The sequence below is a fragment of the Tachysurus vachellii genome, chromosome 12 (genome assembly GCF_030014155.1).
Source record: "Tachysurus vachellii isolate PV-2020 chromosome 12, HZAU_Pvac_v1, whole genome shotgun sequence".
Classification (NCBI taxonomy): Eukaryota; Metazoa; Chordata; class Actinopteri; order Siluriformes; family Bagridae; genus Tachysurus; species Tachysurus vachellii.
In genome coordinates this window covers 217,164-234,611 of record NC_083471.1, presented here as the reverse complement: position 1 = coordinate 234,611, position 17,448 = coordinate 217,164, and the positions used below count along the sequence as shown (strand labels likewise).

The window sequence follows — 17,448 nt, the reverse complement described above, 5'->3', positions numbered from 1 at the left end:
GTGTGGGAGAGAAAAGCAGCTCACACATGAGTTTAGCAGTGTAGAAGGTTGACGTTGTTTACATTCAGTTCTCCTGTTTTAAAGAGGTTTCTTTATTTCTAGTTTCAGCTGGAATCAGCTAAGCTACACCAGAGAAGTGTACAAATAAAAAGCCAAACAGTTTCTTTACAGTATAAAAAAATTTATTTGCAATAATGTATAAAAAAAAAATAAAAACAGCACCAAAATGCAAGAGTTTATTTCAGATTTCTGATGTCTTTAAATAAAAAGAGTTAAAACAAAGGCAGTCTGACAGGAAGCCCACATCTCCTCCTGTTACACCCTGGTAAAGCAGGGACACACTAGCATGTTCGCTAACAATGCTACGCTAAAACACTGCACAATCGACATGGCTGTAAGTTCATGAAAAATAAAGAGGCACCTGAAAGTAAATCCAGCATGATGACATCACACACAGTGAACAAGTGTGTACAAAGTAAAATGATTTGTAACCAGGCTAGTGTTGATGATCGGTAAGGTGCTGGGGTAGGTGAGCGTTCTATTGCCCCCTAGTGTCACCTAGTAATCACTCAGTGTGTGTCCTGATGCTGAACTTACCCTTTAACACAGGGCCAGTTGTGCATGTCTGATTAAGCACCCTGCCAAACAAAAACACCACATTATTGTGTTTAACTGTTACTACCTAGTTTGTGTTATGACAAAACGGACACCAAAAATACGATTAATACAAATGACACGCTCCAAGAGGAGACCAAGGCCAGGCGTGTTTAGACTCGACGTCCGAGTTTCTCTCTCACACGCACGCACACACACGGGCAGGGGACCATGGCGTTCTAACAGAACTATAATACAGCAGACAGATGGCCGGCCGTCGTCCCTGTGCATAAATAGTGCTTATGAAACGGTAGAAAAGCCCTGTGTGCTCAGTAAAGTGTCTGTACATGACCTCCACACTGAGGTAGATATAAAATAAAAAGAAAATAAAAAATTAAGACCACTTTACACTATTAATCAAAAACATAAATCAGGTTCACAACAGAACCACTTTACACCGCTTAGGCCACCTAAGACATTAATCAATATTAAAATATAAACATCCCAGTAAACCCCCCACCCCCACCATGCCTTTAAAAGTGCAGATCACCAGGTGAAGTGCCACAGACAGAACACACTAATGTGTAAAATTCCACTCATCACTTCTAAAGTGATCTGTTCACATGGATCTATTTTAATAGATAAACTATAGTGCACACTTTCTATCTCGTGCACTACCACGGAGATCTGCAGTAAAGACAATCTGTAGATTTAAAAAGAAGAAACAAAATACAATAAAAAAAAAAAAAAACAAATATACATAGTGCAAAAGATTTACAGAACAAGATAAACTCCTCAGTTCAGCTCTTTGGGAGAATTAAACACAACCAGCACATCCGAAACAGCCCCCTGCTCACTACATAGTGCCACAAAACATTGCTTAGTGTTCACACAATGACAAAATTACCCACAATGCACTGGGTACAAGTACATGGTGTACAAGGTGTGTGTGGTTTGTGACACAGCTGCCATAGACAGATAGTGGCCTATATAGTGAGCAGAGTGAGTGCTTTGTAACACACCAGACCAATGGTGGACTATATAGTGTATTAAACGTGTGCTTTTTTTTGACATTGTGGCCTGTGTAGTGAGTAAAGATTCTGATTAGGGACAAACCCAAAGTAAACTCCAGGGGACGTCCCCAGGGGACCAACGCTGGCCCAGATCTACTGCATTAGGTGTGTAGTTTGGGGGACACACGCAGTGGACCGATGGTAGGGCAACTGTGGCTATAGTGTGTAAGGGTGTATGATTTGGGACACAGTGCAGCAGTCACAGTGCACAGGGTTCGCAAAATGTAGTGTACAAGGCACTGGTTCGGACAACAGGAAGTGTTAAAGTGAACTCATGGCTCAAGGTGTGTGAGTGTGTGTGTGTGTGTCTGTAAGGCAGAAAGTACGACTTGGACGGCAGGAAGAGCCTCTTACCGCCGTGTCCTCTGGTGTCGTCTGAGAAGAGGCTGCGCTTTAATGAGCTGCTCTTCACTCAGAGGCGTTTGTCAGCGCTGCTCTTGAGGTCTTTCCCTGCTAGTCAGGTGACAAGAGGAAGAATGATTAGATGCACATTCATGAACACACACACACACACACACACACACACACACACACACACACAAGCTGAGTACATTAACATAAACTCAAGAAACACTCTAGACTAATAAGAGCATGTCAGTCACTGTGAATCCTGCTATAATGAGCATGCACGGCTCACAGCCCCCTGCTGGACACCATCAGCACTGCACTCCACAGTTAACAGCAGCAGGGAATGGAGAGAAAAATTGAAAGCAAAGTTGCAGGAAACACAGAGAGGGGGTCATGCGAGGACACGGACTATTCCTGTCTTAGATATTAAAGAGAATCTGGGGCAGAACATGCATTCTAGCCATCACAGAGAGGGAAGTGTATAAGAATAAACCCTCCATAAAGCACTACAATCACACGTCGGGTCTGTGGGGCGAGTAACACAAATGACGTGCACGTGGAAATACGTACAAAAATCTGAGGCATGCAGAAAGTGACTGAGACAGACAGGCTAATGTGGGCAAACCTGACGTCCTTTTCATCCACAAGGTGCTTTGGTCAAAATTTGCAGAGAAATTTGAGGAGAGATTTTGTCTTTTTTTTTTTTTTTTTTTTTTTGCCGAAACATGAATTTGAAACACAATCTGTTTTGTTTGAGTTTTGTACACGGTTATGCGTGTATGTTTTTATTTAGAGCAGCAGACAGACAGCAAAAGGATTACAAGCCAAAATGTAAAGAAAACAAGACACGCTAATTTTACTAGCATTTACATACAAAGAGAATCTTTTTTTTGTTTTCTTTTGGTTTGCAACTCCCCCCTCCCCCCCCTTGTGTTCCTACTTAACATGAAGACCAAAAACCTGCTATTAGAAACATACATAAACTAGTCAATAAGACAAGATTTAGCACATTGTATAGGTTTAAATCTTTTTTTCTCTTCCAAATTTGATGAAAAGTTAGGACTTGATTATAAAACAAATTACAAAATAAAACAGAACCCATTGTGTGGAAGGAGTGAGAAAGGAAGTCCAAGTGGAGCTTTACAAAAATATGTACAGGAAGAAGCATGTTTTTAAAACTTGACATGTTTTATATGGAGCCCAATCAAAAAAAGATGAAATAAAACCCAAAGCAAAGCCCTACGTTTGGTCTACTTCCACTGCTGGCCAAACGAATCCTGATAAAACTCCTGGTCAGATTTGTAGCTGTAACTATCGGCACCGTGCAGCGGCTGCTGTGCGATTGGCTGCGAGCCCCAGTTCTGATTATTGTTATAATTATTATTATTAATCTGCCGGCGTTTGGAATCGGGTTGGCTGTAGCCATCGGCTTTGCGTTTGCCTCCTACATTCCCACCGCGGCCACGTACCCCTCGAACCCCGCCTCCTCTCCTCCTTGCTCCGCCTCCTCCGGCCACTCCTGCACCTCCACGCTGGGGAAATCCAGCCCTACCCCTTGGAGGCCCCGCCCCACGTCCTCCTCTGGGTCCGCCTCTCGGAACACGCTGGCTCCGCCCCTGGAAGTCGTCATAGCCGTAGTAAGGCTCCTCATAACCGCCGCGGTAACCATGGTAGTCGTAACCATAGTAGTCGTAGTAATCTTCATAACCATAATAATCGGGAGGGTACGAATAGCCACCTCGGGCTCCGCCCCTACCACGACCTCTGGGAGGGGGCGGTGGCATATGAGGGGGGCCGTAGTAGTAATACTCATCATACCTGTGAAGGGGAGGAGCAAAAGCACACAGTATAACAGGTGGAATGAGAAAGGATCTGCCTTCACTGTCTAACAGCTCTCACTGTGTTTCACTGCTGCTTACATTTGAGTTTTGGCAGCTTGTCTCTGTGCTTTACGTTCTTTCCTCTTCTGATCAGGAGGCTTTGCAAACACAATCTCTACAGGTTCTCCCTCCAGCTCCTTCCCATTCATCTCCTCCAGGCCCTACACAACACACACATTCAGTACATTTCATTTAAACACCGTCTCCATCTGTCATGTAAACAGGCTCCGCCCACACAAGCCCATAACACTGACTCCACCCCTTATTTTCCTTCAGAGGCGAGTTACCTTCACAGCACCGTCTCGCTCCTCAAAGTGAACGAAGGCGTAGTCTTTCAGCTTCTTCACCCGCTCCAGCTTCCCGAACTGGCTAAAGGTCTTCTCCAGAATGTCCTCAGTTACGTTGTTCGCTAGGTTCCTCACAAACAGCACCTTCACCTGAGAGAGATGGGGGGGGGGGGGGGGGGTAAAGACAGCGGACAACACATTTAAAAAAGGTGTGATTAGGTTTGAACATGAGCTTTATTTTGTTAAATCTCTGACCTTGGCCATGATCTCAGGGTCAGGGTCCTCGATGGGGTCGGCCCATTCCACCGTCACCAGCGTACCCCACACCTTCACCTTCCCACTCATCAGCCTCCGCCGAGCCTGAGCTGCCGATTTATGGTCTTCATACTCCAGGAAACAGAACCCACGGTTCTTCTTCTTGTCGTCTGGCTGGGTGTACAGGATCACATCGTTCAGACCCTCTGAAGGGGAGAAGGGAGAACATTGTTAATCACAGACGTATCAGATCATCAGAGCGATAAACACATCAGACTCAGGTCACCTGTGACTTTGGCAAATTCCTCAAGGATCTGTTCTTTTGTCTTGCTCTTGGGGATGGAACCCACAAACAGGCGGTTGTTGGCCACAGATATACACACACCGATGTGTTTCCCTGGGCGGATCTCACGATTGTTATACTAACACACACACACACACACACACACACACACACACACACAATGAATGTCTCATAGCTGCTACAGAAATCGCTGTGGTATAAGGTGAATAAAACTGTAGGAAAACCCCAAAGCATTGAGCTGTTTTTCTCTTATTAATGGTGTTAAATAAAATAAAATGTACACTCCATTCAGGATATATGAATAATTTGATGAACGTAGTGTGTGTGTTATCTAACCAGCTTCACTGCCTCCTGTGCAGCCTCCTTAGTGCAGAAGGTGATGAAGGCGTATCCCCGGTTCAGCCCACTCAGAGGGTCCATCATCAGCCGCAGGTCCCAAATCTGCCCTGCCTTCTCAAACAGGGGCACCAGTTCATCTTCAAACAGGTCCCGTGGGATCTTCCCCACAAAGATCTACACACACACAGAAAATGTGCTGATGACTCTCCTACAGGTCACAGGCTTCATCTCAAACCACTTATAAAGTATCAAATCTAAACCTGTGTAGAAGGTGTGATGTTAGCAGATAAACATCACACTCCTCCCTAAACCGATAATCACCACTGCTTAAACACACACTGATATTTAAACCTATACTCAAGAGGCAACCCAGTCAGATCTTAGCGGTTAACTGTCATAGTAACACACGTTACTCCAGGACAGAACATACGTCATCACGTGGAAAGCCTCAGTGTAACCTGTTTTATATAGAGGTGTAAATACTGTAAATAAAGTGATGGGTAAATTAAGTGCAGCTCCTGTGACACAATCCTCACAGCACTCATACGTGTGTGTGTGTGTGTGTGTGTGTGAGAGACCTCTGTGCCGATGGAGGGCTGAGGGCCTGTGTACACACACTCGGGTGGTGGTCCTCCGTATTTCCTTTGTCCTGTAGTGACATCGAGCGTGTAGCCGGTTCTGTCGAGTAGAGCCTGAGGAGAACAGACATAACTGTAGACTCGGACGTAAAAGCTACAGCTTTAGTTCTGATGGTGACAAACGTCTGGCATCGGAGACTCCAACGTATTACACATCCCTGTTACTATAGAAACCATCATGTATTAGAGTGAGCAGTAAGTCAGGTTTATTTTACACAGAACTTAGCAGCACAGCAGTGTGTAACAGGTGGACAGGTTTAACAGAAGGTAAGAGCAGGACAATAACAGATACACTATAGATGAGTGTATACATAACATTGTGTACTGTGTAACACACCACTAACAGTGTAACAGTGTTAATGTGAGAACACAGATGGGAAAAGGCTCGTACTTTGATTTTGGTTTCGTCTGGTCCTTTGCCGGATTCTGTAACTTTGGTCCCCTGTTTCTCCCTCTGCCTGTACGTCTTCATCACGCCACAAAGGAAGGCACTTTTATTCTGAAAACACATCAGCAGCTTTAATGGCTCTCAATCAACACACAGAGTCTCAAGGTTTACACGCGTGCACACACACACACACACACTTACCTGCACGTGAGACAGGTCACTTTCTTTAAACTGCTGCAGAACCTGGAGCGCTCCCTCTTCATTAAACTCTTTCAGAGCTTCGATAGCTCTCTCATCCAGGTCACTGTGTGCTACCAGGCCTACACACACACACACACACACACGTTATACAGGGTGAAGACAGCAGGGTCTGTGTCAGTCTTAGTACACAGCACTCGGTCACTCAGAGAGAGTTCAAACAGGTATCATCACTCTGACAAAGTGTCACACACACACACACACATTTAATCGCACACAACTCCACAGTTTTCTGTGCAGCGCTGTATGTTTTCAGTAATGTAACGGAGGACACGTGTATAATTCTATAAGACTTCAACAACCACACTGCAGGTCACGTTATTATTATTATTATTAACAGGTCACATGACCTGTAGCAGATCGTCCATATTCTGCTTGTCTGGATTTAAAGCTTTGTTTGATAGAAGAAAAAAAGCACTTACTGAAGCATGTTTAATCTGAATAAAAAGTGCAAAAATCTCCCTTTTTAATTAGTGTACACACTAAGTTAGTGTTAGTGTGTACACAGTTTAATAGTGCCCCCCCCACACACACACACACACCTCCATTCACTCTACAGCTACACACAGGAAACTCCACATAGGAAACCACACAAACCCCCTAAGGTGAGACGTGAGGAAACCACAAAAATCTGTGTGCAACAATCAAACCTCCCACTTTAGTGTGCATAAGTGTGATTATTGTTATTGTAGATAACCTGTAGTGAAAGTGTGTGTGTGTGTGATGACTGCGTTCTTCCACCTGCCAGGTAGATTTCATCGAGCTTCTCAGCGACTTTCTGAGGTAACCCGGCCTGTATTAAACACTGGAAGTTCTCCGAGTGTGTGGAGGACGTGTCCATGGGCTCCTCCGTGCCGTTCCCGTTCACGTGATCCGACGCCATGGTGTCACAAATCTGTATGAACACAACATAGTGATAGAAGATTAAAGATCTCCAACGTCTCCTTTACTGGATGGAAGAATGGCTGTGTTCTAAACAGAGGTTTAAACTAAACTGTAGAACTTCTATAAACACGTCAAATGCCCTACAGGCTGTGCTCCAATTTCACTGTCAAGGCATCACTGAGTCATCAACTGTCAAGTGATTGTCCACTGTGTTGGATAAATATGTACTAAAGTGTGCACTAAAAGGGGCAACACACACACACACACACACACACGGTCAACATTAACACAGAGCTCAGTGCCTGTGTCCCAAATCGAGACATGTGTTGAATAAAGACAGTAATTACAGTAAATATATAAGGCTGTGTGTAAAAGGGAAGAGTGTGTGAGAGTGTGTTTGGGTATGTATGTGTGTATGCATGCATGTATGTATGTATGTATGTATGTATGTGTGTGTGTGTGTGTGTGTGTGTGTGTGTGTGTGTGTGTGTCACACATTTCATTACTAGCTCCACAGATGCTAACACCGTTAGCTTAACTAAAGCACATTCACACATCAGATAAACACTAAACACAGGAACCACTCGCTAGAACGCGTGTAAAGTATAAATAATAATAAAAGGGCTAAAACGTGTCCGTGACGCCATTTACACTGCGTTTAAACCCCGGGGTCCATTTTACACAAACCGGCTCCACATTGTGTCCCAAACCGAACAAAGCCGGAGGCTTTAAACACACACACACACACTCACCCTGTGCTGTTTAACCAGAAGCTGCGAACGGAAAATTAATATAATCCCGAGGAAAAGGTGAGAAATGTTGTTAACTATTAAAAAAATAAAAGAGAGAGTCTGAAGACTCCGCAGCGCCTCGGCTCCTGTACATCAGACTCCAAAATGGCGGCACCTTCATGCGGGGCTTCCCTCACACACCGCTGCGGGGTTTCTCACACAACACAGCAGGGGCTGCGCGCGCTTTTACAGCAGGGAGGAGATAGTTTATACTCAACATCATAAACATCATCATAAACATCACCAACATCATCATTATCATCATCAACATCGCCAACAACATCAACACCATCAACATCACTAAATACCATAATCCATCTGTTACCACTAGATACCATCCGATGCACATCCATGTCACTTCTGTACCTGTACAATCTGTTGCACCTTATAGTATTTTATATATAATATATTTACATATATTTACACATATACATATATAAGTACATATTGCACATAATGTGTAGTGCTACTGTAAGGATGCCCGATAGTACACTGTGTGTACTGACTATACATATGAGCATATTGCACATGTTCACTTGTTGATCTCATTATCTGTTTGTTAATTGTACATATTGTACACACATATTGCACTGACTATATGTATGAGCAAATTGCACATTTTCACATGTCAACTCATTATCTATATCTTTATCTGTATAAATTGTATATTGTGTATTGTAATTGGATAAATTATATGTATATAGTATATGTACACATAAACATCAACAGTCTTCTTACTGAAGGCCTTGGAGAGTTTTTTGGATCTTATCATGGTGAAACCTCTCAGTTCAACAATTAAGATGCAAACCAAACTAAATATCTGAGCTTCAAGACAAATCTTCTTCAAAATGCTCTGTAACAATGTTCTAATAATTGACACCTGATGTGATAAACCTGTAGGTCATTTTATACACTTATAGTCAAAATAATACAAACGGGGTGTCCTTACTTTTTCCTCACAAGAAATTAGATTCAGTTTCAAATGAAAAACAAAGCCTCAATATTTTCCTCCTGATGAATGTGTAAAATTATGAGCGTTCTAATGGTTAATAATTTATCCTTTTTAATTTTAACTTACATTTATTAAACTGTATTTCCCCATGTTTGTTTTTTTGTAGCATGTACAAAAATATATATTATACATACATACATATGATATACATATATATATATATATATATATATATATATATATATTACACACATATCATATATCATATTTATTCCCTTAAGATTAAACTCTACAGAAATATTTCATGACAGGAGAAAAGAAATGTGAAAATCCAAAGGAAATAAAAACAAATAAAACAGGAAAAAAAAATAGGTTTAATTTCTCTTCACTAAATTCTGACAGTAATATTTATTTATTCGTTATGTAAATCTTTCATAGCTAATAATCAGTAATTACATAATTAAAGTGATTTAGTGATTAAATTATTCACTAAATTATTTACTTATTGTTCCAATTTCACCGCCTTTATACAAATAAAACTACAGTGTTTGTGTAACGCTTATGTGACGAAGACGTCCCTTAACTCTTCCTCTTCCTCTTCCGCTTCGGCTTCGGCTTCTGCTTCGGCTTCCACCCCTACCCCTACCCCTACCCCTACCCCTACCCCTACACCCACCCCCACCCCCTAACACTAACCCTAACACTAACGGAACACTCAGCATTTTTTAAATCCCACAAACAAACCCAAAGCACCAATGGGGACATTTAAACCAGAGAAAAAAAAAATCCTCTCGCAGAGAATCACGGGAAATGTAGTTTTATGCCTAACGTCTACCGCCTTCTAATGAGACGCTCTAGGAGACATTAAACGTCAACTCCCGACAGCCATTGCTGGGATTGCGCATGCGCACTGATCCGCGTTTGCTTGGCCGGTTACACGGATCCACTGGAGAAAATCCGGAGGCACTAAAGGAGAAAAGTCAGCGGTCTGAGTTTAAATCTGAGCTAATCGGCTAGTTTGTGTACGTGTATCGGCGTGTTATTCAGCGTCAGTGGCGTGTTAAAGCGCCTAGTTTACCTCAGGGGGCCGTTTATATAAATAACGCCAAGTCAGAGGTGAGAAAAGTGAAGTTTATTGTTAGTGCTGCGGCGTGTTGTGTGTCAGGGCGTCAGACAGTCAGGACGTGAGTCAGGACGTGAGACAGGACGTGTGTCAGGGCGTCAGACAGTCAGGACGTGAGACAGGACGTGAGACAGGACGTGTGTCAGGGCGTCAGACAGTCAGGACGTGAGACAGGACGTGTGTCAGGGCGTCAGACAGTCAGGACGTGAGACAGGACGTGTGTCAGGGCGTCAGACAGTCAGGACGTGAGACAGGACGTGTGTCAGGGCGTCAGACAGTCAGGACGTGAGACAGACAGGACGTCAGACAGTCAGACAGACAGGACGTCAGACAGTCAGACAGACAGGACGTCAGACAGACAGGACGTTTGAACAGTGGTTTTTGTTGTGAACTCCCCGTCATGGCGTGTGGAGCCACACTAAAGCGCTCCCTGGAGTTTGACCCGGTGATGAAACAGAACTCCCCCAAACGGAGGCGTTGTGCCCCGCTGTCTCCCTCCACCACCTCCTCCTCCACCTCCTCCTCCTCCTCCCCGCGGAAATACCTGCGTCTGGAGCCATCACCCTTCATCAGGATGAACAGCACACCTACACCAGGTGACACACTGCTCACACTCACTATGTTCACTAGGAACGTCCGATTAGCAGTTAGCTCCGTTAGCCACTAATGCTGCACACAGCTAGCTGGCTAATTGCTAATAGACTTGATTATTAATGAGCTGCTCATAACTAAGTGATACAGCTGTAATCCTGTAAGTTAATAAGCTGTAAATAGTTATTAAACACTTTGTCCTCACTTTTGAGTTGTTGATGAATTAAATGAATACTGGACAGTTATAGATATAAAATAATTAGCCAACAGTTATCTGTATAAATTACTATTCTATTAATAAGTTACTTAAATTACTTAATAAAGAGTTAGACAGTAAACATTTTAAACCTCCAGTCAGAAATGATGTGTGTTGTGTTTATATAGCTGTCTAATATTACACCTGAAACACACGACTTATCATGTAGACACTACGGTACACCAGGGTACTACTGTATTTACAAAAATAAAAGTAGCTTTGTTATAAATTTATTTTGTTTGGACTTCTCTAAGTCAATGCAGTCATGACGTGTGTGTGTGTGTGTGTGTGTGTGTGTGTGATTCATTTCTTCTCCTCAGAACAAATTCTGCACAACATTAAACAAGAATATAAAAGGATGAAGAGGAGACACCTGGACAACAGTTTAACAGAGTCTACTAATGACTCTCAGCCCAGCACATCTATCACTAGTAATTAATCAAACACACACCACTAATCACCATCATAACACACACACACACCACTAATCACCATCATAACACACACACACACACCACTAATCACCATCATAACACACACACACACCACTAATCACCATCATAACACACACACACACACACCACTAATCACCATCATAACACACACACACACACCACTAATCACCATCATAACACACACACACACCACTAATCACCATCATAACACACACACACCACTAATCACCATCATAACACACACACACCACTAATCACCATCATAACACACACACACACCACTAATCACCATCATAACACACACACACACACCACTAATCACCATCATAACACACACACACACACACCACTAATCACCATCATAACACACACACCACTAATCACCATCATAACACACACACACCACTAATCACCATCATAACACACACACACACACCACTAATCACCATCATAACACACACACACACACACCACTAATCACCATCATAACACACACACACCACTAATCACCATCATAACACACACACACACACCACTAATCACCATCATAACACACACACACCACTAATCACCATCATAACACACACACCACTAATCACCATCATAACACACACACCACTAATCACCATCATAACACACACACACACACCACTAATCACCATCATAACACACACACACACACCACTAATCACCATCATAACACACACACACACACCACTAATCACCATCATAACACACACACACACACCACTAATCACCATCATAACACACACACACACCACTAATCACCATCATAACACACACACACACCACTAATCACCATCATAACACACACACACACCACTAATCACCATCATAACACACACACACACACCACTAATCACCATCATAACACACACACACACCACTAATCACCATCATAACACACACACACCACTAATCACCATCATAACACACACACACACCACTAATCACCATCATAACACACACACACACACCACTAATCACCATCATAACACACACACACACACCACTAATCACCATCATAACACACACACCACTAATCACCATCATAACACACACACACACCACTAATCACCATCATAACACACACACACACACCACTAATCACCATCATAACACACACACACCACTAATCACCATCATAACACACACACACACCACTAATCACCATCATAACACACACACACACACCACTAATCACCATCATAACACACACACACACACACCACTAATCACCATCATAACACACACACACACACCACTAATCACCATCATAACACACACACACACACCACTAATCACCATCATAACACACACACACACACCACTAATCACCATCATAACACACACACACACACCACTAATCACCATCATAACACACACACACACACCACTAATCACCATCATAACACACACACACACACCACTAATCACCATCATAACACACACACACACACCACTAATCACCATCATAACACACACACACACACCACTAATCACCATCATAACACACACACACACACCACTAATCACCATCATAACACACACACACACCACTAATCACCATCATAACACACACACACACACCACTAATCACCATCATAACACACACACACACACCACTAATCACCATCATAACACACACACACCACTAATCACCATCATAACACACACACACACACCACTAATCACCATCATAACACACACACACACACACCACTAATCACCATCATAACACACACACACACACACCACTAATCACCATCATAACACACACACACACACCACTAATCACCATCATAACACACACACACACACACACACCACTAATCACCATCATAACACACACACACACCACTAATCACCATCATAACACACACACACACCACTAATCACCATCATAACACACACACACACACACCACTAATCACCATCATAACACACACACACACACACACCACTAATCACCATCATAACACACACACACACACACACCACTAATCACCATCATAACACACACACACACACACACACCACTAATCACCATCATAACACACACACCACTAATCACCATCATAACACACACACACACCACTAATCACCATCATAACACACACACACACACACCACTAATCACCATCATAACACACACACACACACACCACTAATCACCATCATAACACACACACACACACCACTAATCACCATCATAACACACACACACACACCACTAATCACCATCATAACACACACACACACACCACTAATCACCATCATAACACACACACACACACCACTAATCACCATCATAACACACACACACACACACCACTAATCACCATCATAACACACACACACACACCACTAATCACCATCATAACACACACACACACACCACTAATCACCATCATAACACACACACACACACACCACTAATCACCATCATAACACACACACACACACCACTAATCACCATCATAGCACACACACATACACCACTAATCACCATCATAGCACACACACATACACCACTAATCACCATCATAACACACACACACACACCACTAATCACCATCATAACACACACACACACACCACTAATCACCATCATAACACACACACACACCACTAATCACCATCATAACACACACACACCACTAATCACCATCATAACACACACACACCACTAATCACCATCATAACACACACCACTAATCACCATCATAACACACACACCACTAATCACCATCATAACACACACACCACTAATCACCATCATAACACACACACACACACCACTAATCACCATCATAACACACACACACACACACCACTAATCACCATCATAACACACACACACACACCACTAATCACCATCATAACACACACACACACACCACTAATCACCATCATAACACACACACACACCACTAATCACCATCATAACACACACACACACACCACTAATCACCATCATAACACACACACACCACTAATCACCATCATAACACACACACACACACACCACTAATCACCATCATAACACACACACACACACCACTAATCACCATCATAACACACACACACACACCACTAATCACCATCATAACACACACACACACACCACTAATCACCATCATAACACACACACACACCACTAATCACCATCATAACACACACACACCACTAATCACCATCATAACACACACACACACACACCACTAATCACCATCATAACACACACACACACACACCACTAATCACCATCATAACACCATCATAACACACACACCACTAATCACCCTCATAACACACACACACACACACCACTAATCACCATCATAACACACACACACACACACCACTAATCACCATCATAACACACACACACACACCACTAATCACCATCATAACACACACACACACACCACTAATCACCATCATAACACCATCATAACACACACACCACTAATCACCCTCATAACACACACACACACCACTAATCACCATCATAACACACACACACACACACACCACTAATCACCATCATAACACACACACACACACACCACTAATCACCATCATAACACACACACACACCACTAATCACCATCATAACACACACACACCACTAATCACCATCATAACACACACACACACACCACTAATCACCATCATAACACACACACACACACCACTAATCACCATCATAACACCATCATAACACACACACCACTAATCACCCTCATAACACACACACACACACACACCACTAATCACCATCATAACACACACACACACACACACCACTAATCACCATCATAACACACACACACACACACCACTAATCACCATCATAACACACACACACACACCACTAATCACCATCATAACACACACACACACACCACTAATCACCATCATAACACACACACACACACCACTAATCACCATCATAACACACACACACACACCACTAATCACCATCATAACACACACACACACCACTAATCACCATCATAACACACACACACACCACTAATCACCATCATAACACACACACACACACCACTAATCACCATCATAACACACACACACACCACACTAATCACCATCATAACACACACACACACCACTAATCACCATCATAACACACACACACACACCACTAATCACCATCATAACACACACACACACACACCACTAATCACCATCATAACACCATCATAACACACACACCACTAATCACCCTCATGACTCAATACCAGTCCTGTATCTTTTACAGGTGTGTGTGTGAGCTCCTTGTCCCCCTCTAAAAAAGAACAGCCGTTGTTCAGCTTGAAGCAGGTGGGTTTGATCTGTGAGCGTCTGCTGAAGGAGCAAGAGGAGAAAGTTCGAGAGGAGTTTGAGGAAACTCTCACTGCTAAACTTGCAGGTAAATAACATCTCTACAAGGGGGCGCTCTGTCACACCGCTGGAGTGTGTGCTCATATCACACACAATGCTGAAGCTGTAAACTGATGATTTGTGTGTGGTGTGTTTTTCCCTTGCAGAACAATACGACATGTTTGTGAAGTTCACTCATGATCAGCTCATGCGCAGGTTTGGAGAGCAGCCCGCCAGCTGTGAGTTACTGCACTATACATGTAATATGTGTGTACTACATATAGTGAGTGCGTGCACGTGTATGAGTGCGGAAACAAAACCTGAAACATCTGAATCTCACTGCATTAATATGTTGATAGTGTTGAGGCAGCCTCACACACACTTCCACTAACATGCACTTTGGAATGCGAAAAGACATACATTCACATATACACAGTCACCAGTTGTCATGGCAACAGAAGGACTTACTGTGATGTGGTTTGAGACAGGTTCAGGTTCAGTTTTTTATTTTTTATTTATTTTTACACCCCTTGGTTTGACTCTGTGTGTGTGTGTGTGTGTGTGTGTGTGTTTTAGATGTGTCATGAGTGTACGTGTGAGATCATGTGTGTTTTCAGCGTGAGCTCCACCGATGCTGCTCCATGTTGTCAGGCCCTGCGTTTCCTGTCATCTTCAGATTCCACGTCGGTGTAACAGATTCAGAGCTGCCTACAGTGCTGGTGCACTCTTCAGCTGTGTGTATGCTTGTGCGTGCACACGCGTTTGTGTGTGTGTGCGTGTGTGTTCCTTCAATAATACAGAGGCTGTGATTTTCATTTCCTCATCTCATATTTATTACACCCTCCTTTCTTTTGATGCCTTTTAAATCATCTTTCATACAATAATTTGTGAGCTAGAGATTATTTTGGTTTCCAGTGAACCCTTGGCTTTGTAAAAATACTTTCACATGTACAAAATCATTCATATATTTTGATTTAAGTTTTTTTTATTATTATTTTTATTTGTTCTCCTTTGCTCAGTGCATTATGGTTTTATAGACAGTGTACTTTAACACTTGACATACAAATAAACCGTTTTTACAAACTTTCAGAGCACTCTTATTTTTTTTACTTAATGTAAAGTATAAACTACTAAATTTTATTTATTCATACAGTCCACTGGAAGACCACAAGAGCTGTGACTTCAACACACAGAACACCTTTGGGATAAACTGTAACACAGATTGAACCCCAGACCTTTTGTAGCTGGATAATCACTAATCCCCACTGACACAATCCAACATCTAGTTCCCATAGTTTTAGAATGAAATGTTGAACATTGAACAAGAAAATATGTGAACATCAGGTGTCCACATAATTTTGGTATCGTAGTGTCCCCCGCCCATAGTGTATCACTCATAGTGTATCGCCCATAGTGTATCAATCGCCCATAGTGTATCAATCGCCCATAGTGTATCAATCGCCCATAGTGTATCACCCACCCATAGTGTATCACCCACCCATAGTGTATCGCCCATAGTGTATCAATCGCCCATAGTGTATCAATCGCCCATAGTGTATCAATCGCCCATAGTGTATCAATCGCCCATAGTGTATCACCCATAGTGTATCAATCGCCCATA

The 17,448-nt window shown here is 42.6% G+C and overlaps 2 protein-coding genes across 4 annotated transcripts; one reads left to right on the top strand and one right to left on the bottom strand.

The window, feature by feature from the left end:
• Window positions 1-218: 218 nt before the first annotated feature.
• Window positions 219-8,174, bottom strand: syncrip (synaptotagmin binding, cytoplasmic RNA interacting protein). Of its 3 annotated transcripts, none has more exons than XM_060882724.1 (12): window positions 8,002-8,173; window positions 7,106-7,259; window positions 6,308-6,426; window positions 6,110-6,217; window positions 5,659-5,772; window positions 5,078-5,254; window positions 4,724-4,859; window positions 4,438-4,643; window positions 4,183-4,332; window positions 3,935-4,056; window positions 3,485-3,833; window positions 219-2,120 (listed from the first exon to the last, which is right to left on the bottom strand). In XM_060882724.1, exons 2-12 carry the CDS (start codon window positions 7,245-7,247, stop codon window positions 2,076-2,078), a joined length of 1,668 nt encoding a protein of 555 aa, XP_060738707.1. In that variant the 5' UTR covers window positions 7,248-7,259; window positions 8,002-8,173; the 3' UTR covers window positions 219-2,075. The 3 variants fall into 3 exon arrangements, with proteins under 3 accessions (XP_060738707.1, XP_060738708.1, XP_060738706.1); XM_060882725.1 differs by having other exon boundaries at window positions 219-2,117; XM_060882723.1 differs by lacking the exon at window positions 219-2,120 and having other exon boundaries at window positions 2,762-3,833; window positions 8,002-8,174.
• Window positions 8,175-9,874: 1,700 nt separating this feature from the next.
• akirin2 (akirin 2) lies at window positions 9,875-16,864 on the top strand. Its single transcript, XM_060884009.1, has 5 exons — window positions 9,875-10,711; window positions 11,283-11,393; window positions 15,727-15,876; window positions 15,995-16,066; window positions 16,404-16,864. The coding sequence occupies exons 1-5, from the start codon at window positions 10,516-10,518 to the stop codon at window positions 16,412-16,414; spliced, it is 540 nt and encodes a 179-aa protein (XP_060739992.1). The 5' UTR covers window positions 9,875-10,515; the 3' UTR covers window positions 16,415-16,864.
• The last annotated feature ends 584 nt before the right edge of the window (window positions 16,865-17,448 follow it).